At 37.8% G+C, this 25,175-nt stretch overlaps 1 protein-coding gene across 3 annotated transcripts in view; it reads left to right on the forward strand.

Annotated features, from left to right (window-relative positions):
- The first annotated feature begins 249 nt into the window (after positions 1 to 249).
- The window catches only part of csnk1db (casein kinase 1, delta b), a 33,734-nt gene continuing 8,808 nt past the window's right edge, over positions 250 to 25,175 (forward strand). For all 3 annotated transcript variants that reach the window (XM_006635131.3, XM_015356358.2, XM_015356357.2), the window contains exons 1-8: positions 250 to 731; positions 16,557 to 16,667; positions 19,941 to 20,089; positions 20,399 to 20,627; positions 21,842 to 22,012; positions 22,107 to 22,255; positions 22,505 to 22,673; positions 24,065 to 24,204. In XM_006635131.3, the coding sequence (XP_006635194.1) occupies positions 656 to 731; positions 16,557 to 16,667; positions 19,941 to 20,089; positions 20,399 to 20,627; positions 21,842 to 22,012; positions 22,107 to 22,255; positions 22,505 to 22,673; positions 24,065 to 24,204 (1,194 nt within the window). In that variant the 5' untranslated portion in view covers positions 250 to 655. The remainder of the gene's footprint in view (positions 732 to 16,556; positions 16,668 to 19,940; positions 20,090 to 20,398; positions 20,628 to 21,841; positions 22,013 to 22,106; positions 22,256 to 22,504; positions 22,674 to 24,064; positions 24,205 to 25,175) is intronic.

Here is a 25,175-nt window from a genome sequence, read left to right on the forward strand (position 1 = left end):
CCACTGAATAGCCCAATGTCTTTTGAGAACATCTTGTCCTGTCCATGTTATCTACTAATAACCTATGAAGCTTATTATTGTAGAGATTGCTTTTGGAAAAAAAAACAGCCGCATATTATTTTACGCTATTTTGAAAGCTGGACAAAAGAAACTAAGAAGGTTGAATCAATCCATCGTTATACTTGTTTTTGTTTCAGACCCTACCCAATCCCCTCCCCCTCTCCACTGTTGCTAGGGGAAGTGATGTCACAGGACTATGGCAGACTGTTTCACACAGAAGGAGGGGGTTAGCAGAGGTAGTCAGTATTTTAAGCTAGAGAAGATAGCCATTAAAATCCGTCTCCATCCTCTCCACCGTTAAGAGGGATGCCATCCGAAACAACAAGAACATAATCTACACATTTCAAGCTTTCAGATAAGCCCCATATTGGTGTATTTGGAAAATCGGGGAGGTAGAAAAGGAATGGTGAAAATTGGATTGTGACAGAAGGAACAATATTATTAAAAATTGGAAGGAAGGGGGAGAGTGGTGAAAAGGGCAGATATAGAGGAAATATTGAAGGTTTCGGATATTATTAGGGGCTTAAATCGAACCTTCCGGGGGTTTGATTAAGAAAATTACTCCTGTTTACATTTTTATATAAGAATTAAAGCCATGGAACTGAGAGTTGGAAACAGATACAGACTGGGTAGGAAAATTGGAAGTGGATCTTTTGGAGACATTTATCTGGGTAAGTGGACTAAATTGATTCTGTAGATTGAAATTTAACTACAGTTATTTTTTGGACAGGACGAAGGTAAGTTGGGCTCATTTGTGTAAGAACACGGGTGCTTGTGTTATGACATTTATGAAAACGGTCTGCAATTTGAGTGAATTGTAGTAGTAGAAGGTAACATTCCCCTTAAACTGTGACGAGCACTTCTTGTTACTGTGCCGTATTTGCATTATCTGCTTCGTAGTATAAATGTGTCCAAGTAACTTAGCTGTATCCTGTTCCTTTTCACAGAATCTAGGATACCTTGTACTAAATAAGGTGAAGCGATGTGTAACTAATCGAGCTCTTTGTATCTCAACCCCCTTGTTACTAGACGGGAGTGCTCCTATTTAAAAATAAACCCGAAACAAATTCATTCCAACAACTTCTCTGACAAGGGCTTCGGTTAGTGAATCGTGCCTGCCGCTCATTTATATTACCTTTTAGTGTTGGAAACGGCGCCGTACACAATGCTATCTCGGGTTTTTGTACCTAATTGGAAGATCCCTTTGTTATGTTAAACAGAAATTGACACTTGGCTTCTTGGCATTTTGAACCTTCGGGTTTCCACAGCCATCGCAAGCCGGAACAAAACAAACGTATTTTTGCTCGTTTTTTTTGTACGCAAATCCCCCCAATTCAAACGCTGTTTTGTGATCTGCATACTTTTCTTTACCAGTGGTTAGTTACTGCTTAACCATAGATGTTAACTGTTACATTGTGTAGCTAGAGCACATACACCGTGCGGCGTTCTGGGTTCACAAAGGAGTTCCGAACCGAGGATGGTCCTTTTTTTATCCGAATTTCGGTATTTTGATCAATTTCCCAGTCGAACCTGAAGTGAGAAACATCAAACAGGAGGACCTTTCTCTTGAGGGTGCATTGTTCTTCAGGCGACATTCGCTTCCGAGCGGTTAAAACGTAACACGAAGAGGCTTGTGTAGCAGTAAATCCTGTTCACCACCACACGTAACGTAGTGGAAGAGGTGGGGGTGTAAAAAAATAGATGTTGATGTGTAAATCAAAACGAAACAGAGTATGCGTTATATAACGTGTGCAGTTGTAAGATCTGGGAGGCTGGTATGCTTTATTTAGCGGAAAAAAAACGTGTAGAGCAAATTGCAGGTTCTGTTTTCCCCCAGATTCTCGTTTGGAAGAGGAGTCACGACGGGTGGGTTTGTTTGTGTCCAACAATGGTCCTTTGCAGCGCCTGTATGCTTTTTAGGCACTCAGTGCATATTAAGCGTGGTCTGGATGTGAATCTCGTGGGTTACCAGTTCTGGCTGTCTGGTGTAAAGTTGGAAAGGTGAGGATAAGTTTCCCCCAGTATTATAACACAACACCAGAAACAGCCAGAAGGCCTGTGGGCAAGACGAACGGTATAAGGGATGTGTAAGACGATCCCTGTTGATTGGGGGTGACCTTTCCCATATGGATGTCATCTGTTACTATTGAGGTAGGCATTTTCCTTTAGTGTCACAGACTGGTTTGGCTTCTCAAGATGCATTCGATACAGGGATATAAATATGGACTGGTAAGTCCTCACTGGTTGTCTGATACGAGAAAATGTAGATTCCCATAGAACATCATTAGAAGTCCATTGTTATGACAGTAGCTATAAGGTGTTTTAAAATGGTGTTACTGAGATGAGCTGTTTTGTATGAATTGTACTTTCTCCTTAAATCAGCTTTGTATTTTATATATCTCCTTTTGGGTGTACACACAAGGCCACCTCTGTAAAGGCTCTCTGTCTTTCATTGTCTCGCAACAGTTTTTATGTTGGTACATTGTGATGGACGTTTTGTGCAGCTGCTAACATGGAGACCATGTTAAGGAATTAATTAATACGGATTTAATCATGGCTTTGGAATGAAACCTAAAACCTATTACATCAGTTGTAGTCAACAGATGCTCAAACACTTAGTCTGCCTTGGTTATGCTGGTGTTTAGCGCAGTATCACTAACTTCATACTGCTGATTTAGTGTAAGTTGGCTTTTTTGCAAACCAACTTATAGCAAATCAAAATGAGTTTCTGTCATTGACTGAAGTTTAATAACATGAAGTGTTTATTCTTAGTCCTATCCATTTGATCTTCAGAATGTCCTTGTTTTGGCATCAGACCTGGAGGCTCTGTAATGTTTTCAACTCCCAAGTTTTTTTTGTTTATTTGGTAAAGTTACAGCTAGTCTGAGCTGGAAGTTAAGGACCTTCTATTGGGTTACTTGAATCCCCATCAGGGTCAGCAGACTATCCACTTCTCCAGCGGTCCCTTCTCGCCTCTATAATGTTTAATCTCACTGCCTTTTCTTGTATGGTTGGCTCTGATTGGAGAAACTGCAAAAACCTTTATTTGATGTCAAAACTGGAAGGGCCTGTTTCTCCGGATCTGGAGAAGCAATTTTTTTAGACCTATTAAACTACATGCTTTACTGCCATCAGCTGATTTATACTTGTCAGTTTTCCTATATTAATACAAAATGGTGGCTGCATGGTTCAAACATAAATTGGTATTCAAGTTAGTATTGCTGGTGTCCTAGTCCTTAAAATATGGACTGTGGCATGGGAAGTCATTTTGCAAATACTCTTATGTACAGAAGCAACAAGAGAAAGATGTTTCTGGTTCTGTAGTATTTCTTGCTTGAGCTCTACCCTTTTAACTTAATCATAGCATTAGGAATACCACTTAGTGTCCTGATGACAGACTTGACCCATAACACTACAGCTGAGTGTGGGAAATCGAGCAGGTACAAGTGAAGAATTCCTTTGTGACAGGCTTGTTTCTGTATTGCTGCACAGAACCAGGTGGTCACACCATGTTTGCTATAGGTCTTGGACACGGGAATACTTTAACAGAGCTGGGGAATCGGGGACTGTGTAATAGGTTTTATTTGGCTCTAGTGTAGTTTTCATGATGTGGATAATTGAAGACGGAAATAAAAGGCCTGCGGGGTTATGCTGCACCATCTATGCCAGAGTCTTACTTAGTCCCAGGGAACAAAGTGTGCTGCACGTCATCTTCCTTGAAAGCAGCCAGATGTTACAGTGCAGCAGTGGAAAGTGCTATAGTTTGTCATGAGGTGGAACTTTGGTCACATGTTAAAGACTGTATAATAAATACAAATTAAAATAATTTTGTGTCACTTAGATAAAAAAAATATATTGAGGGATCTGTGCCTTGGTTATAAAGTCATATTTGACCAGCACATTCTGTTGTTTATGTAGGAAGAAAAGGCAAAGAATATTGCAGCCTTCATGGCCATGTTGTCTATTGCCATGCAGTCAGTGTTGCATCCTGATTTTTTTAAAACTTATTTTAGATCTTAATTAGTTAAGTCTTTTTTTAAATTTGAGATGTTCAGTATTGTAAGAGATGTACTCATCTCAGTTGTTGAAATTACACCATTTTTACAGCAAGTGTTCCAGTAGATAGTTCCTGCCAATATGCATCTAGGTTTTCATTTTTAATTAAAAGTTGTTGGGTAAGAATGCATATGAACGTGAATGCTTGTGTGTTTGAATGCTCACATCCATCTGAAATGTGAAGTGTATGACCACTAGATTTTGTACATCTTTTTTGCTGTTGCTTTTTTTCTTCATTTTGTGACTTCATGCATGATCTTCATATAAGTCAAACATTTTTCTTATGACACTAACTCCCAACATCAATAACCAATATCCTAATAACTAGCCAGTTGTAAAATTGAAGAATGTTTATGGAACATTGTTCTCATTCTAGCCAGCGGTTATCTGGATTATGAATAAAGTGCATCAGATTGCTAATCACATTGCTAAAAACAGCTTTTTTTTAGCTGTTTAAGTGGCTCAATTTTGTCACTGTACTAGGAAGAGTAATTTGATTATTGATGTCAGGCTAAGCACCACTTGTGGGATCTGTACATGTAGTTCTCCTTTTTGTTGAAAAAAAGAGATTAACAGCAGTTTGTTTACTTTATCCCTGGTTGTACAGTCTTGGTGTTTAATTTCCCTATTTTAGTGAATGTAGTGTAAAAATGGGTGGCATTTACGGACTATATTTTTGCTTTGTTTTTGGGTTCTCTGATAGATTTATTTGCCCAGTGTAGGTTACGCATGCCTTCATTTTCCCAACTTCTTTTGTTTCATGTAGAAAATTAATACTCTGGTGTTTGTCCAGGTTCTGTTTTAGCCCATCTAGAATTCTCCAACACTGATCCTTGAATAATACTCACAATGTGTCTTTCCCAGCTACTCCTTGACCAGCATACGGGCACTTCTTTTGAAGGTGTACATCAAATATTAATATGCTGTGGCCTGCCAGCGAATTCACAAACTGTTTTCTTATACAGATTGGTCACCCCAAGGTCCTAGTGAGGGTGTTATAGCTTGTTTGCCATCAGTTTCTTTCCCTTCTGAAAGATTAGACATGTCAGATGGCTGCTGATATTAACCTTGAAGGTGTCAAAGAATGTTGTTAGCAGTTGTAAGTGAATACATCACCAGTTACAAATACTTGCTTTATAATAGCTTAACTCTGAGTTTAACTTGCTCTTTTGTTTTGGTCTTTTACAAGTTGAAGCTTAACCATTATAACCTTTTTGCAAGTTACAAAATAAATGCTAGTTGGTAGTGGTTCAGTGAATAGCCCAGCTTTGCATGTGATTATTGAACAGTCAACTGCAATAATCAGTGCTTTTATGTTTTTAAGTAAAGGCATAGTAAGATATCCCTTTACCTTATTAAGTTGCTATTTCTACCTCTACTATGGTTATTCATTTGTGTCTGATCTCATAAACAAGCCATTTTAATTACAAGGTATGATGTAAACTTGCCTGTCCAGGTATTTAATCAGTCATTAGAAATTCAGCAATCCTTTTAATGTAACTGGCTTGTAGTTTAATTTATAATTCTGTACATACACAATGAGCTCAGCAGTGTTTGTAACGTTAGTTGGGAGGAGCATTTAGCAACAAGCAAAAAGCACTTGGAAGATTTTGTATAGCGTATATCTAATACAGGCCACTATGTATCAATTTGTTGCATGCATATAAAGAATATAAACACAATAGCAGCACATGATCATTTTCCTATCACAATGTTACCACCAGCAGAAAAATCACATGCTAGGCACATGTTAGTCCGTTCAAGTACAGGTGAGCAACACAACTAAGCATAATGTATGGTTTAGTCACCCTACCATTTCAAAGGTTCCGACAGTTTTTTGAATATCTGGGAAGAAATCATTTAAATAAAGAAAATTGCAGTGAAATAGGCCTGCTGCTGAGGTGCACACGTAGGTGCTGAATGTCTATTATAACAGCGCGCTCATGTATATTCAATGTACTACAACTGAAAGAAATGAACTTCTGACATGTTTTAGTTTAAACTGGCACCAGGAGACTTGAAAATTGTATTCTAATTGGACATGTTCTGATGCATTAACTTGATTCACTAATGTGTATTCACTAATCAGTAATTGAAGCATTAAGTTTTGCACCACTACTAGTTGGTAGTTTGCTGGAACACCTGCAATGATCTTTTATTTTAAAGATCGTTTTGGAGTGAACCAGTGGAGGATGGTGTGTTTTTCTTGTACTGTTTTATTTTCCTGTGTTTGGAAGTCTAATTATGTGGTGGTGGAAGTCAGCTGATTTGACGTTGCTGTTCAATTTTGGAAACCCATGAATTGCCTTTAGATTCATTACATGCTGCAGTATTATCTGTTGCGTAGTAGTTTTAGACAAGTTTTGTGTTGATTTTGAAGGCTTCTTGAGCTTCTCCCTCTTTTCTGTTTTAGGAGTCAATGCTGTCTAATCAGGTGTTTACAACTTGAAGACTTTAATAGGAAACTTGAATACCAGAGAAAACCACAGCTGGGTCATGTCTTTTTTCCTAATTTCTTTCTTTCACTTTTAAAGGACAGCTCTGACTAGAAAACATTTGATTCAAAGCCTTGTACCTTTGTGGTGGAATGCATAGAGCTAACTTGCAGCACCTTTGGTTTGTAACTTTATTGGGAATAAAATTGAATCTATACTATGTTAGAAGTAGTGCATCAGCTTTACCAATGACTTATATTCAGGGTCTTCCTCTCCTGCAGCTAAGCAGGCTTTGCTGGGGGTCAGGATGGGATTTGACTGGTTTATGCAAATTGTCAGTTCCAGGGGTGTTCCCCTTCTCAGTAACAAAGTGCCTTTGTGGTGTTGCTATCCAGAACTCCCACTCCTCAGGGCTAGGAGGGTGGAGTGAAGGCACGGTCAGCTGGAGAAGGCATTTAACACCCTTTGCTCTTCTAAATCAGAAGCACTGGTGGATTAGGGTGCAGTTTGATCACCCTCTCCCCTTTTCTGTGACTCATTTCTTGCCAAGAGTTACTAAATGGTCAGTGCCTTCAAGGCAAAATGTGATGTTCTTTTTCTTTAATTTGTTGAATCTTGAATATGTACACTTTTTGCTAATTATTTTTTTCCAGCGATATTAGAAAGTCACGTCCGTTGGTCTTGCTGTGCTCAATACAGTTGACAGCCCCAGCTGTAATGACATTTCTTCTGTTTTGATTTGTATTTCTGCATGGAGGTGTCCTCATACAAATACTCTTACCTCATCTGAGTTTGTATTAGGTTTTATTTACTGCATTAATGTTTGGACATGTTCTGCTCTAGAAATGAAAGGTGAATCCAGTGTCATCTATTTCATAGTATTCCCCTTTGCTTCAAAAAAGTTTTATCTTCTCATGTCTGCTACTGTTTAGGCAAATCATAAAGAGGTTTCCTGTGTGGTTGAAACTGTTTACAAGTTTTCAGTCTTTTGAAATGATCAAAAGACGTCAGTCACTATTGGGAGTCTTAGTGTTGAGTACATATGCTCAGAACGCTTTGTTAATGCCTTACCTGATCCTCTCTTCCAACATGTCAGGGCAGTGCTCTGTTGTTGCCCAGTAAACTGCAGTTTGAAAAGCAACTTTTCATCCATTAATGTTTTCATTCACTTTCCTCCCCTCCAGCATTTTAAAATACCTCCTTAAATTTAAGCAGGACAGAATTGGTTTTAGTGACAAGCTGGGTAGTCAGGTTTCATTAGTACTGCAGTTTCAATTTTTCCAGCTCAGTGATGAATCTTGCCCTGCAGTCCCAATGTCAAGTAATCTGACCATAGGCACCTTTTCTCAGTAGTTTACACCACAGTCTGAAGCACAGATGTCACATTGTCACAGAATTTATTTGTTTCATTTCCATCTAACTGATGATTGAAACTGTTTAGATAGGCTTATAGTTTAGCATGCTGTGCTTTAGCTTGTCTTATTCTGCATTCCTACTGCTCTGACCAACAGTAAAAAGACTTGGATCTGACCACTACTAGTCTAGTCATGTCCTAGCCCTGCAACTGGAAAGTATAAAAGCCACTTTAAAAACCATCTTGGTCAGGAAATAAGTTTGCCATTGGTGCTCTGTTCTTTGCTTTTGAAGCAATGGTTAATATAGGTGAAGCTAGAAGCAAAATGGCTGAAAAAGTACTTCTTTGGATAGTGAAAGGATAAACCACTGTTCACTGTCCATACTGGGGGTTTAATGTGTTCTTTGGGTGGGAAAATATGCCCATCCTCACATTTACTGGGGTAAAAGCCTTATAGTCTTATTATCTTTTCAGGATCCCAATATACAAACCCTTGTTACAACAAATAGGCCCTCCATGTGTACAAATTAAGACCTTTAAATTGGAATTTCAGTAATTGGTGTTAATTTTGGGTTGACATCTTTGCCATACTGTATGCGTCAAGTTTGGTCTGTTCACTGTTTCAAGAATTCTGTAATGGTTTAAGTTTTTGTGGACGTTAAATCATTTTTCATTGATGTATTGCTATAGAATTTGAAGTTGTTTGCAGAAAACTGTTTTATCTTGCAGTTTAAAATTACTTCATTAGTTAAAATTAATTTATTTGCATCTCTAGGAACTTTGTTCTATACCCTTTCATTGACCTTCTGTTAGTTGTGAGTTGTTTAAAAAAAAAGTAATAACTTCATTGAACTTTTAAATTGGTGGAAGCAGTTGTACTAAATTGCGTAGTATTTTATGGCAAGAAACTAGGGGGGCTTCCATAGTGCAGCAACTGTTTAGATCTTTCACCCCCACTGAGTTTAAACGTGGCAGTCTTGATGATGACACCACATTGTGAGCTACATCTCCATCTAAAATACTGATGCTGCTAAACCTGATGCTATTTTATGTGGAGAAATGGCAGGGGAACTTTGAGCTGCCATTGACATATTCCTCTCTTGAATTGGCTCAGTGGCTCACTTTTCCATTTCTTTAACTTTGAAGTGTTTAGCTTGGTTTGTAAGTATTCTTTATTTGAAGGATAGGTCCTGCTTCTTATGCAGTAAAGGTCTGATACAGGATTTGTTTCTATGGAGGTGTTGATGCCTAGTGTTTACATAAATACTGTTGTACGAAGAAAGTGACCAATGAGTTTTAAAAGAATTTATCGACAGGGTAATGTATTCTCTCTGGGTGAATACACATGCAATTCTGTTTTTCAGTGTTGCCAATGATGTACTTCTGTTGAGAGTTGATGCAGTTGTTTTCTGTTGTTCCTCAGCAAGGGTCCTAGTGAAACATGCCTTGATTAGGTCAGACTCTGCCCCTCCCCAGGAGCAGAAAGATTGGAGCTTTTATATAAGCTCATAAGTAGTTAGCCACGTTTATTTTCAATGCACCAGCTGAATCACCACAGTTGCATAACAGTATTTAATCACTCTCATAATTTATAAACTGCTGGTATAATGTTGCAAGGAAGTGTTGCAATATTGTGTTTTAAAAAACAAATTACAGTATTCAGAATAAATTAGTATTAGGATTTCAAGGTGTTCTTAGAAGGTATGCAGTGATATAATTGGGCTGAAGTGTCTGATGAAGATCCATGTAGTTTTTTGGGAGGAGATGGGGGAATGACAGGAATGCTCTGGAGTAGATGACATGGGAATTCTTTCCTTTGATATTTTCACGTGGGATTTTCCCTTTGGTAGTTTGGTGTGGTGACCATGCTGCCATTCATCGGGTGTGACTATTCTAAGGAGATCAGGTTTTATTGACGTATCCCACGTGATTCATTCTTGGTCACATTGTCCAGTGTGCTTGCTTTGTTTTGCTTAATTGGCAATTCTGTTGTGTAATATTTGTCTGGTTATTACTATATGAAGTTTCTGACTAGTGTATTGCACCATGGTCAGTATTGTAGGTGAAGGCTATTGGTTTAGCATTCTTCATCAAGCGGTCTTGACACTAGAGATTAGATTAAATATAGAATCATTATTGCTTTGCTTTTATTAAGGGTTTTTGTTTTGTCAACTGAGGCTTGATTTACAGTTAAAAGCCGTCAACTCAGCTGTTCTCTCTCGCAAAGCACCTTGACTAAATTGGGCTTAAACCGGCAATGTTTTTAGAAAATGATTCTGAAGATCATGTTGCAGTGCTGTGAAAACATAAGGTGATTGTTTGGGGAGGTGTGCAAGGATGTGCTTTGTAATCAGTTTCAATCGAACCCATCCCGTTTCCTCTATGCTTTCGGGCACATAGTCAACTCCACCACTTCCTGAGCAGACAGTGTTTTGGTTTCAACATTAAAAATGTGGCCATACATTTTCAAAACATTGTACACTTCTAGTTTTGCACTTGCACCTCTTTAATTCTGTTAATATTAAATGTTCAGAAAATTGGCTCTAGAAAGGAATGTAAAAAATATGGCTATACAACAGATTCAGTAGAAGTGTTGTGAGACTGTTTTAATACATGTGATAGTGTAGGGGGGGAGAGATCTATAAGATTTAGAGAAAAAGTACACTTTTCATTATGCAATATGGTTATTGGACTTTTATCTTTAATCCTAAACCTTGGGGAATAGTCTTGCTTTTTTTAATGGGAGATTTGTAACTCAAAAGGATCTATCGTCTTTCAGCCACATCTAATAGTAAGCTAACTGCATTGTAGTTGGCTAGTCTGCCATGCCATGAGGAGCATAGCTTCTGTTAGCTCTTACCCCCTTAGCTCATTCTGTAGCTTGAATTCATTATGAAATCCAATGTAATGCAAGATGGGATGTTTCAGGATTAATGTAGTAATTTGCTATTCCACTTTTGGTTCTTTGGTAATCGTTTTTAAGCTTAAGCCATTCCATTTCCATTAGCATTGTCACAACTTCATATAGGCTTATGCATGTAGCAGTTTTCTCAGGAGACTCAAGCAGTTTGCATGATATGTACTGTTCACGCAAGTCTGGATTAACTTGTTTAGGCTACATTTTTCCTACCTCAGGTTGAATACAGATTTAAAAGAAGTTATCCCACCGGTTATTTTTTTGGTATGGTTTGATAATATAGCTAGTAGTATACACACCTAAACCTCTCCACAAGCAGGAATATGCTGAAATGCCTCTTCAATCCCTTTTCTCATTCTGGGATTTTTTTTACATTTGATTTAATCTGCATCTCAAACTGTTGCATTCAAAGTTTGTAGAGTGCTGTGCATTTTGTCAAATGATGGTCAAGGAAATAACCTTAGTATTTTTTAAATTGTAAAAATAGATTTAATACCAGCAATTAAATGAAAGATTAGTCCTTCAGGAAATGTTTTGTTCATGTGGGAGGTTGGGGGATGGGGTAAAATTTACAGACTTTAGTCATTTTTACTATCTTCTGCTATTTGATTCACTGTTATGATTTTGCTTTCAGAATTTGGTTTGTCATGTACATGTATGAGTGCATCAATATTACTGCAAAGCTAAAGCAGAGCTTTAGAGTAGTCTAAGACAGCTGGTTAGAAAAACCCTTGAAGACCAGATCAAGTTTTTTTTTGCTTTGTGCTGTGCTGCCTGATAAACTGAAATCGACCATTGTTTTTCTGTAAGGGCGATGCAAGTGGGAGCTTGGATTTTTGTGCTGATTACACTGTTGTTGAAGCAGGGATAAGTTTAGACCCGTCTCTGGCACTGAATGGCAGTTGTAGGTGAACATAGTGTTGGGACTAATAAAATTTAGTTGATAACATCAACAGTTAAAAGTAACAGCAGTGCCAAAATGATTAAATAACATGTTCTTGTCAGATACCCAGTGGATATTTACTATACTGATTGTGCTGTTCAACATTAAGGGCCTTGGTGAGAGTCTAGCTACTGTAGTTTTGTTTCAGTGATGTATTTTTCTTTAAACCCACTATTATAGCCATGTCCCACACTTTGCAACAACTTTGTCCCTTAAATATAGTCTTAGCTTTGCAGTAGCATTGAAACAGTCTGAAGAATGCAGTGTGAAATCTGAAAGCCAGGTCTTTAGATTGGGTTTTAAAGTGTTTCAGTGTTTGGTCAGTTGATCAGGAGCAGAACAGTTAAGCCCTGCACTGTCAGATCTCTTATTTTTATGTATAGTGATAACATGCTGTCACTTTTTATTGAATCTGAGAAAGCATCAGTATCTTCAGCAGTGGGGATTGACTATTCAGTTTTGTGAGGGCTTTCGTCCGTCTGCTTCCCTACTTTAAACAATACTCAAGCTCAATTGAGATGTAAATCGCATCATTTGCACAGTGGAGTAGTTACCCATCTGAAGTGATATAATTCCTCTAGGACTGTGCCAGCTCTGTCCTCCCTGAGTTTTGTTGAGGCTTATATTATGGGGGTTTCAAGACGTTTTCATCAGAATGCAGGGGAATCATGTGCTGATGCCACAGTGCACCATCAGTGCCTCTGCTATATAGTGATTCACATACAAATGAATTAATTCTACTGTTAAAAACGTAAATGTTTCAGAGTAGAGGAGGTTGCCACTTGCCGTTTAGTTGCTAGTGCCTAAGTGATCAGAGACATCATCTAGCCCTTTCTAGAAAGAAATTGGAAAGAAATCTAGAAAGAACATGTTCCACATTCCAGTAACACTTTGTGTAAAAAGTGCTGTTTTATCTGAGTTTTAAATGCTATTCTTCTTCGCTTCCACTTATTTCCTGGTTTGTTAATCCTATGTTGGAAGTCCAGTGGTTTGGCAATATGTATGAGGATTTTAAATATTTGAATCAGGTCCCCTTGAAGTCTTCTATTTTAAGAGTAAAAGACTCATGCCTTAATGCCATAGCATTGCAGTGTGCTTCATTTGCTTTGAGAAGCACTTAAAAGTATCCTGAAGATGAGTGTTTACCTGAGTGCTACAGTTTATGAAGTATCAATATATGAGAAGTTGAAGGCTATTTGAAAAATCTTCAGTGTAATGCAGGTTTTCTACTTACTGTGTTGCCTTACTTAATGACACAATAGTTTGGTAATATTTGATCCACCAATAACAGGATAAGAGTGTTACTATAATTATCATTCTTACTGAGGGGTATAAGTTATCCAGAAATGCAAATTTTAATAACGTTGTATTTTTAAATGGTTGATTCCTAGTTCTTATTTAAATGTTGCACAAGTGAATAACACTTAATCTCAACTTTAAGAAACTGGTGTTAGGAAGTATAGGCAGCCAGTATGTAACATACATTTCAAGATTATGATATCATTGATATCAGTTGCTGGGAATGGGGTGCATCTTGGAAATGCTAGTGGATTAAAAAAACAATCATACTAACATTAGGAAGTGGGGGAATTATGTATTAAAGATGGCACACTGTTTCCTATCAGTATTCCTTTCTTTGCCGTAGGGTTATGGAGGTGGGAGGTTTAAAGCCGTGTAAATAAATCAATGAGCTGTGTGCCATAACAGTGGCACTGAGGTTTCATAACCCAAACCTGCTGCTTAGGATTGCACACCAGTGGGTGGAGGATAATCGTGTTTAGACAGGTCTTCCATGAATACGTAGACTTACGAAGCTAAGAGGGGAAAAGATCTGTTGGATGCTAACATGAAGTGAGGGTTTCAGAGTTCTGCTATTGAAGTGCAAGACAAGATAGTCAGAATTGCTAAATATGGGTCTGTGGTTGTATCAAATGGCAAGGATTGTCCAAGTGATAGCACTATGGGGTTCCCCTGTAAGACTGAGCACCAGGCAAACAGGGCCATTTCTCTCACTAAATGCCTGTTTGATCTATCAGGTTTTTATTTGTATTAGGGTAGTATCGGTTATATGGGCAGTATTTTTCTGTAGAAGAGTTCACACAAAATGTAATTCCTTCCATGTGTCTAGCGCGTTTTGTCTCAAAGGATCCCAAACCTCTTTACTTCTGTCACCTGAGTGACGTGCAGCAACCATTGTGCCAGCAGCCTGTTTATACAGTAGATAAGGTGCAGTAGTGAGACGTAACTTTTAGATGGGCAATATTGTTCCAGTCCAAAGCAGAATTTAGCCTTGACACTGAGACCAATACCTACTTTGTGATTTTCATTTCACTAAAGAAGCCTTTTAAATAGCAAGGAAGCAGGTACAGTGGTGTGTAGGAATATCTAGAAGCAGATTGTTCTACATGTTATAGGAGTACAAGCTACCATTGCTACTAGTAGTGGCATCACAACAGGTGTGTACGTGATTTTTTGTGCTATGTTGAACATTTTACTAATCTAGAGGTCACCTGCCCAAGTGTTTTCTACAGCCAAGCTGCATATTTCAGTAAGAAAACAAGCAAAATTAGTCCACTAATTTTCTTACTTTATAATGTTAAATCAGCTTGATTTAGTTGCACATCAGGTGCTGGAGAGGTTCTTAGGTCTTAATTACTTCTGAAGTAAGTCAGGCCATCAGATCTCTTGTAGCGTGAAGAAAGTCATTAAAACCAGAGGTGTGCGATTCAAAATTTCGGTTAGTTTTTTGAGTGAACAGTTTGTATTATCTACATTGCAATTCACAAATTCAGAATGATTATGGTTTAAAATATTCCAAAACTAGACTTATAGTTCTAATTTATAGGCTGGACTGCAGGCAGGTTTTCATGTATGGTTTATTGTAGTAATAAAGTGCTACTCTGGCACAACAGTGTTAGTGTTGAACTGTTATAGCCATAAGGTTGCGTCTTACATTTTTACATGTATTGGGGAAACATCAGCAGGCATGACCTGCAGCTGAACTGAAAAACAAAGCTAGCTGGTGAACAATGAGACAACACTCCAGAAGATTATTTTTAAAAGATGTTTGAGTTTGTGTGGATGGCTTTAAGATTAACACATTTCTGTGGCAAGTGTGCTGTCCAAGGAAAACGGCACTGCACTCAATTTTCACTTACTTTTGCAAGGACCACAACAAGGAGTGAAGTTTAAAAAGCATTTGGGAAGCACATTATAAAGCAATTATGGTATGGGCACGTTATTCCCTTTTCTTGTAATTGAATTATTTAATATAAATAATGTAAACATAAATTTGAATAGTTATTTCCACTGCAACAATTATTGACACGGCTGCTTCCGTCAGACTTCACTGTGATAAATGTGAAGTGATTTTTATGCATTCCTGAGTTGTGCTGGTGCAGTTTTTGAAGAAACAGTATTTAATGTTTCAAGTTTTTTGTTAATATTCAAGTAGTGCAGTATTCAGATGAAATAATATTACTGCTGTTTCCTTTTGATCTTTTTGATTTTCATGATTAAGACTTGCAAATTATTTTCAGAACCTGGGTGATTCCCTTTTCTTTTCTTCTCCAGTACCCCACGTTATTAAAATGAGTTTGAAAGTTGCTTTATTTCAGAATAGATGTCTAGTTGTCCTATGTTGTAGAAGCTCACCAGTCTCAAGACTGATAGCATTTCATAGGTACTGTATGTCAATACATACAAAGAATCAAGACCCTGAACTGTATTTGAAACTTGAAAAGTAAAAACCTTTAATTTATTGTTTTAATGTTTGTGCTTTACTGTATTTTAATGCATTTTACTTTCTGTACTTATTTTAGTCTACAGTGCTTTCCTCCTTTTAATGTTTATCTGCTTAAAGCCGATTGGAATATTCAGCACAGGATGGTATTAATAAAACATTTGTTTTAAGGCATAAGATTAAGACACGTTTGCATTATAAAATGTTGAAAATTTACCAGATTAACCTATTTGTGATTATCCCCTTGTAAATTTATTATCCTTACATTTAAACTTCTGTGCAGTTGGATGCAGGTGTGGAATGGTTTTGCAGCAGTGGCTGTGAAGTGGGTCATGCATCGTAAAAATATTTTATGGACTTTAGCACCAACTCAAGCATGTGTTGATAAAGATGGACATAAACATCCTTGAAACAGTGTAGACTTTGTGAAGTTTGAAGTTGTGGCTGGCTGTTTTCTTATTAGTCTTACCACTCAATAACTTGTCTTCACAATGATTTTTAACTTTCTTCGTGTTACACTGGGTTTCTTAATTGACAAATTTTCTCTTCAGTAGCACCTGAAGGTTATGAGTAGATTTTATAGAAGGCCTTCATCTGACTGACTGGTTTGCATTTCCCCTGTGATAAACCCTCTAAATGTCACTGTTTTACGTAGCCACTCATGGCTCATTTTTCTACCATTTAAATCGGTCTTAATTAAAATGCAGACGCTGGAAACGCAACATTTTAAGTGTAGTACAGACTCATGGTATTTCTTATTGCAAAGCTTGTTTAGAGAATGGAATGCCCAAAAATTGAGTGGATTGAATGTAATGATGCTGGAATGTTTAAGAACATTGTGTTTTGAAATAATTGTAACACTTTTTAGTCAGTGTGAAATATGAGGCTAACAAACCTGATGCTTCACAATTTCTTTCCCTATATCTTGTGAAATGCAAATTGTAAGCAGAAATTCCTTGTTATACATGACTGTTGTATGGAGTATTAACCTTCTGAGGCTTTTTCCCCATGTCCCAGACAATTACTTATACGTTTTCTCTTTCCTTTAGGTACAGACATTTCGGTCGGAGAAGAAGTGGCCATAAAACTAGAATGTGTGAAAACAAAACACCCTCAGCTTCACATCGAGAGCAAAATATACAAAATGATGCAGGGAGGAGGTGAGTCTTGATTTTATTTAAAAAAGCACAATAGAACACCCCTTCACAATTTTGGACAGTAAAGAACATTTCTTAACATTGGGCATTAATCCCTTCTTTCTACCATGTGGACTTTTTTACCTGACCGAGGTTCTTAAACATGTCCTATTTCAGTAACTACAGAACTCCTAACAAGCTATCACAAAGCTGTACAATTATTTTTGCCTTTGGTCCATATTCATAAATTAAAATACTAAGGATGTAGCCACTGATGTTATCTGCTACTGATTTTTGTAATGCTGCTTAATGTCAGCACTTGTGATTTACTACAGCCCTAATTGCAGATGTTGAACTGCTAATTTTTTTACAGAGATAAATCATTTCAGGCTTAGTGTAAGTACATATGTTTTTGCCATTTTCTTTAAATGCATACACAAATTAAACAACTGAGCTTCAGGTCTGGCAAATATTGGGAAGATCTGTGCTTCAACTGTTTTTTTTTCCTATATGCTTTAACTGGCTGAGTCTGCCATTTACTGTGCTCTGCCTGTAGGTCTCTTCCTTGGTTGGCACAGCTCCGAAAATGTCTGAATTATTTATAAATTTGGGATTTTGTTAATTACATTGCAGTAGTTTTAAGACTGTGGTCATCAACAGGTTGGCTTTTTTCAGCCTGTCATGATCACTGGAGAAGTGACATGGATTGTATTAAGCAGCCAGATAGCTGGGTAGCAGATACACTCCATGTTAAAATTTGATTTTATGTGCAGTGGTTAGAGGAGGTTGTAAATCATTTGAAGGAAAGGATGTAGGTGTATTTCCAAGCACATGATCTTCAGGTTGCTGTCACTATGCAGTAAACATTGGTTAACTTAAGTACTAATGATTACAAAGCAGTTCAAGGCTAATAGTTAACAACCAATTAAACAGACTGTTTCAAGAATGAATTAAGTTGTAAAATGAAAAATGTATTAGAAAACACAATAAATGAAGTAGCAGTTTAACTAATTTACCATTTAATACAAAAGTGTTGCTGAGGTCTGTTAGTAAAATACCACCACCTGTGTGGGATTTTTAATTCAGACTAAATTCCCCTAAACATGGATTGTACATTCTTTTCCAATTCTATATCTGAATTCAGAATATCACAAAATGAGAATAAACTATAGTTTGTGACTATTAAAAATTAATACCATCAATAATTTTTTCATAAAGGCCACATGCTACTTCCCTTTTGGCATTGTTTTTTCTAATGCACATTAATACCCAATACGTCATTTTTTCTAGTGATTACTTATCAGGTGATTGTTATTCTAACTTGATGACCGAAAGGGACAGTATCAGAGGATCTGGCTCTAGTATCTGCAAATACCTGTAGTCAGGTGATATAGGCATCTTGTCTCTCTAGTTTCAGAGAAAGTCAGGAAAAACAGGCTACACAACAAATCCCAAAACTGTTAGTGAGTCCCAAAAATCTGGAACATTCCTAGGTAACAATTTGCTCTTTAACAGACATAATACTGATAGGTTGCTAGGGGTTGCAGTAGGAGCATAATGTTGTTGGGTCTGCTATTTTTAAAATAGCAGTACCCTGTTTTTTCTTGATTTTGAGGCATTTAACATCAGTCTTAATCTTCAGCCTTGCAGTACTCGGCTGAATGGCAATTGTCTGGTTTATTTCCTGTAAATATACTGGGTCTGTCAGCCATAGGGTCAGTGGAGGTGCACTCCCATGTGGCTCTGCACATATGTAGACGTCACCTCTCAATACTCTGAACAGCTGCCAGCTCACCCTCCCATCTGAAATGAACAGCCCCATAATGCAGCAAGTTCACAGGTGTTTTTATGGAGCACTACTTTTAATATTTAATTGTTTCCTAGTGCTTTTGATTGGAAAGTAAAATGCATGCCACTCTTTCGATTAGCCTGTCGTAGCATTTTATGGTGCTGCATTTCTTGTTTAAAGAAATGGTTTGGAGTGACCAGTCTTGGTGGTAGCTTCAGGCTTAATGTGTGCACTGATCTGTTAATCTTCCCTCCATTAAACATGCCCAGCATTTTTCTCTTTATATGCACATTGCTCTTTGGCCTTCTGCTAAGTCTGCCTTCCATCAATTTCCTTATCATTTATTCTTGGTGAGAAACTGTCCTCCTTCTATCTTCACTGATTCCTTGAGCTGGCATTTTACATCTTTTCATGGAGTGACTGTTTTACTGTTCATGGTCTCTCTCTCACCCTGCTGGAGCTTAGGAAATTGCTGTACTTACAGTGCATTGAGAAACCTTGAGAACATCAGTACTCTTCTAAGTGTCGAATATAAGCTTTCTTTTAAGTAAAACCAGATATAATTTAATACATATGCAATGGATATAAACTAAGTAAAATACAATGAAAAGGCTTCTAAATTAGGTGTAATAAATGCAGACACAGGAAGTAATGCCATTTAGACTTTCACTTGGATACAGGGTAATGGTCATTTTTTTATAGGGGTAGAATTAGTACTGGTTCTGCCAAGCACAAAACAGAAATAGCTGACCTGGAAGGTGAGTAGTGGAAACTGCTGAGTGATGACATGCATTGCTGAGGAGAATATAGCCCAGGCCTACAGTCTGCAGGGTTTGGTGAAGAAGTGTCAGCAGCTGTTCTGTGCTAGTGCTGTGAAATGATTATTCCATACTCATTGAATCACATTTGTTTGTGTAGCACAATTTCTTTGTAGCAGTGTAGCACAGTTATTTTTCAAAGTCATTGCATATTAGTCAGGAGGTGTGTAGACCTCAATGTAGAATGGGGTGACGCCATGGTTTATGACACTTTTGAGTGAAAATGCAACAATTTAAAGCTGTGATTTCGATAATGCGCTGAATCATATACATGTTGAAAAACAATCTTGCAATTGTTTGATGTGGCTAGTTTTAATACTGAGCGATCCTGCATTACTTTCAAGGTCATGCTTCTGATGTGCTTTATAGCATGCAGTTGTGATATCATTAGGGTATAGGCACTACTGAAGACACTGATGGCTAATGCGTTGACCTTTTTATATCACATCTATATATCACAAATGGCCTCTGTCCTTCATGTTTACAGTGCAGAGCTTCACAACTACGTATTGTAGGTCACCTTCAGTCTTTTCTAAAATCTATTTATACACCACAAGAGGGAGCTGTTACCTTTGTATTTCAATGTGAGAAAATATATGCAGTGATTGTTGCTTAAAGCCCTAATGATATTCACATTACAGGAGGGGGGGAAATGACTTTTTAATGGTGTGATATCATCTTCTTGTACAGTGGGAATTCCGACAATCAAGTGGTGTGGTGCTGAGGGGGATTATAATGTGATGGTCATGGAGTTACTTGGGCCCAGTCTTGAAGATCTCTTCAATTTCTGCTCACGAAAATTCAGCTTAAAGACTGTCTTGCTTCTTGCAGACCAGATGGTAAGGGAGGTAGCCAGTATGTGTACACCTTTTCTCAGTGATTACCCACCTTATTTTATTACTTTGTACTTTATTAAAGGTGAAGTAGAAAATATACATTTATTTTGCCTTTATGTAATATGATAATCTACATTTTGGCATCAGCTTTACCATTTTAGAATATAGCATTGCTAGGGAATACTAAATTTTCCTTGTATTTAACAGATTCTCTAGCACAGATCATAAATGTGTGCACCAAAGATAAAATTCACTTTGCCAAGAATATCATGCTTCTCTGTATTTAACCTGCTTTTGAACTGTTTATTTCAGATCAGCCGTATTGAGTATATCCATTCAAAGAACTTCATCCACAGAGATGTGAAGCCAGACAACTTCCTAATGGGGCTGGGAAAGAAAGGCAACCTTGTTTACATCATTGACTTTGGCTTGGCCAAGAAATACCGGGATGCCCGCACACACCAGCACATTCCCTACCGCGAGAACAAGAATCTTACTGGCACAGCTCGCTATGCCTCTATCAACACACACCTGGGAATAGGTACGACGGGCAATCTTCTTAGGAGGTGTCCTGAGATTGCTAAGGCTTCTCTCCAATTAAAGTTTAGGGTGATCATTTTGTCACAAAATTTCACAGTTTTGTATTGAAGAAGAGCATGAACTAAATGTTTTAGTTTTGTACCTGGCATACAAATGCTTGAAAAGTTATGTTTGACATCCAGAATGATCCCAGAGTACTTTTACATGTGGCAGCATGTGCAGCATTTCTTCAGTTCCCTCTACACTGATTTGTGCATAAGTGTATTCTTTAAGTTTTAGACTAAAGTCTCTGTTTGCGGCTCTTGAATCTGGAATGCTCTGGGTGTGAAAGAAGCTTTTAGAATTTAGTGTTTCTAATTAGGTTTACTTTTTGGAGATAATGTTCCTGTTTTGTGTTTAGGGCAGTTTAATTACTTGGACTTGTTCAAGCTGTTCTGGGGGATTTCTATATGCAGGCTTTTGTTCCATCTTATTTTTCAATCTCTATTTTTTTATTGACTTTAATCTCTTTAGTTTTTGGAAATATCCAAATTCATATTTCAAGATTTTCCATCCCTTCAACTCTTAAATAGCCTTTCCTCAGCTTGCTCACCCTTAATTTGTTTTATAATCAGCAATTGGGTGCGACGATATCAGATACTTCCATGATACCTTTTTTATTTTCAGACCCTTTTTAATCATTTCTGAAACTTAATTTGACACAGGGTTGATGGGAAAAAGGTTTGAAGAGCTGAAAGCAAATTTGGTAATATCCCAAATTTAAACCTGAAATCAGTTTGCCGATGACTTAAGAGCTTACCTTGGAGCATACACACCCAAAAGTCGTCCCCCAGGACCATGGTTGGAACTAATGGTTTAGAACATGCAATGTGCAGGAACCTGCTGAATTCACTTTTTTTATTGTTCTCCTGTGGCTTATGGTCACAAGTTGCCAACTGGATTGTTAGAATAATGTCCCTAGTCCCGTTGTATCAACCTTTGTGGTGTTATACTTTCTGTTGAGATTGCATTGTCTGTAGATGCCTTGAATATCTTAAGACAGTGTGCTCATCCTGTTTGTGTTAAATTATGCATCTTCTGGTATCCATTTATTTATTTTTACACTTCTCTAGATCAGCATTCTGCCACCTTCATATCATTTTGCCAGCTGAATTTTGAAATCTTGTTCTGACTTAAGTTTTAAAATAGCTACAAACTTTCTCTTTCATCCCACAGAGCAATCCCGTCGTGATGACCTGGAGTCCCTTGGTTATGTACTGATGTACTTCAACTTAGGGTCTCTGCCCTGGCAGGGCCTGAAAGCAGCTACTAAGAGACAAAAATATGAGCGGATCAGTGAGAAGAAAATGTCTACCCCCATTGAGGTCCTCTGCAAGGGCTACCCCTGTATGTACCAAGCTCAGCAAGATTTTGCAACAAAGTTGTAATTGTCCCATGACGTTTTATGCCGTGAAACTCAATACTGACCTTTTCTCCACAGCTGAGTTTGCCACATACCTCAACTTCTGTCGCTCCCTGCGCTTTGATGACAAGCCAGACTACTCCTACCTGAGACAGCTGTTCAGAAATCTGTTTCACAGACAGGGCTTTTCATACGATTACGTTTTTGACTGGAACATGCTGAAGTTTGTAAGTGTGGTTTCTTTTTTTTTTATTTAACGCATAAATGAGGGTCAGTCAACTGTACTTTAAAGCTAGTCTCCTCAAGATTCTTTTATTGTCAAGCCTCGTGTTTAATTCCTTGATTCTTGGCAGACATTATAAACATTCACCACCTTTGGTTATACAATGGTCAAAATCCTTAGTCTCCTTGTAAGATGTAAGTTGAATATTTTGCAAGGTATTGGGCAGATTTATGCATTTTACATCTGGCTTTAGGGTGCCAACAGAGCAGCAGAGGATGCAGAGCGTGAGAGGAGAGACCGAGAGGAGCGACTGAGACACTCCAGAAACCCTGCAACCAGGGGCATCCCCTCTGCCTCGGGAAGACCTAGGGGAACACAGGATGTTGCCCCACCTACACCCCTAACCCCAACATCTCACACTGGTATGCACAAAGTTTCAAAGTGGAACTGAATCCTTTTCTGAGTTTAAACAGCTGGTACATTCCAGTGCACCATGGACTTAGTTTGAAGCGTTTCCTTGAGTTACCTTGAGAGTTTTTAAAAACACTTTCTGACTCTCCTTGGCAATATTCAGAACCCTCTGAGGAACAACACAATTAGCTTTTTGAAATGGAAAGACACAAAAGATGCAATTTGAAAACTGAATGTCTGCATACTGGAATTGTAGAATGGTATAACAGAACAAATTATAATTAATACCATACAATTTGCAAAATCGTCCCAAAACAGTCATTCATGTATGGTTATGGATTACTAATGCCCTAAGGAGATGTTTTGAAATTTAGGCCTAATTGGTGGTAATTCTGTGGAAAATTATGGGTAGAACGTAGGTGGATTAATTTACTGTTGCCGTTCATTCTCTTATAAAATTAGTGAGCAACTTAAGTACAGGATGTGGAGACTTAAATCAGATTCCCTAAATAAGATAACTTTTTAAGTCATATACAATTTCTTGCATTAGGAATTTCTTTTCGCATACCCCAGCTTGCTCTCCATGAGACACACAGGCACACAGATGAGGAGAGAGAAGCTTGGGGTCAGAGCGCAGGGTCAGCCATTTATACGGCACCCCTGGAGCAGCTGGGGTTAAGGGCCGTGGGATTTGAACCAGCAACCTTCCAGCCACAGGCGCAGATCCTGGGATGCCATATAAATGGCTGGCAGTGCTCCACCCACAAATGGAAAACCTATGTCCCTGTTCTAAAAATGTATTCACTAACCAAAAGAGGCTTTTTCAACTTAGGATTCCTCAAGCTCTCTTAAGGTGCAAATACTTGTCTTATTAATTGCTGATTAATCTAGACCAAATACTGGTCTAGATTAATCAGCACAAAAACCTCCCACCTTCTGTTCTCTGTCTCTTTACCTACCTGTTTTTATCCCGTTTCTCAACTGTTGATAACTCTTAATCATTTACCCAGAACCTAATTAACCAAGGTAAACCAGACTATTCTGTTGATCACTGCTTCAGACCCAAGTGAACTCTTCCTTTCTTGCTTAGAACCTCATCTAATCGTTGACACATGCTAGATGTTTAACTGTTATCCCGAGATTTTTGAAACTCCTCAGTCATTTCCATTAACCGTAACACTATTACATTTGTAATTTTAGGTTATTCTTTGTTACCGTATGGAGCATTGTCGAGGAAAATTTATCAAGCTGTTTCAGCAGTTTACTTTTCAGGAATTAAATTATGTATTTTTTCACGCAAGCAGATAAAGTAAAAAGTATCAGATCTGTTCATTTAAAATAGTAATGAATTGAATGATTTACCATAGTCAAATTAATCTAAGTCTATCCATTTTGCCTATAGCAAACACATCCCCTCGCCCAGTATCTGGAATGGAGAGAGAGCGCAAAGTCAGTATGAGATTACACCGCGGCGCTCCTGTCAATATCTCATCCTCTGACCTCACTGGACGGCAAGACACTTCGCGCATGTCCACATCACAGGTACGAGCTAGTCCCATGGCACACATCCCCGACTAACTCGGGATCCAAGACATTACAAAACTCCTCAGCACTGACTCTTATTTCAGAAAGAGCCCCCAACTTCCCTTCCCTGAGAGAGAAAAGAAATTTAAATTATTTTCCACAAAGTGGGAACTTTTGTGGTACTTGTTGGAAATTGCAAAATGGTATTATAATCCTTACTGGTACAATGTTGGTGCTAATGCAAGCCTCTAAAGTATCAGGTGCTATTTTGTAACCCTTGCACCTTACCCTCAATGTAATATGTCATTGCTTACAACCATAGTAAGCTTTAGGTTAATTAATGAGACTTAGTATTTTTTCCTGCATAAACATTCCAGTGGAGTGGTACATATTCCAGAGTTTTTAGATTTTGGTGTTTCTATTATGTAATGGTTTACACTGGAAAAAGTGGAACACAATAGGTTTTCATATGTAAGAGATCTTAATGTTAGCCTCTTGTTAGCTTAGGAAAAATGTGGATAAATTTGAATCTAATATTACAAATTTCTTATTCCCATTAAGTAAAATGAACAAGGGGATAATTACTTTTGGATTTGTATTTGAACTCAGTTTTTAAATTTATTACTCATTGAGTTTTTTTCCCCAACTTGTTTGGCTTCCCAATCAGTGAAAAGAGTTTAACACAGTTTATTTGCCAAAAGGGTTCACTTCAGAGGAGAATTTTAGTAAACTTCAGTAACTTTTTTTGGCTCGATTCTTTGTCATTGAACTCTTGGAAATGGCAGGGTAAGAACATGAAGAATAAGATTTTATTGAACAGTTGAATGGATTTAACCACTAATCCTAGAATTATAAAGAAAATACTATTGCAGGTTGTTCTCTTTTTGCAGTATTCATTAGTGAGGCAGGTTGAATTTATTTCTTGATCTTCTCAAGTGAAAACTGATTTCCAGCCAAATCCAGGTCTTCAACTGTAGGGTATAATCTTT

The sequence above is a fragment of the Lepisosteus oculatus genome, chromosome 9 (assembly GCF_040954835.1).
Source record: "Lepisosteus oculatus isolate fLepOcu1 chromosome 9, fLepOcu1.hap2, whole genome shotgun sequence".
Lineage (NCBI taxonomy): Eukaryota > Metazoa > Chordata > Actinopteri > Semionotiformes > Lepisosteidae > Lepisosteus > Lepisosteus oculatus.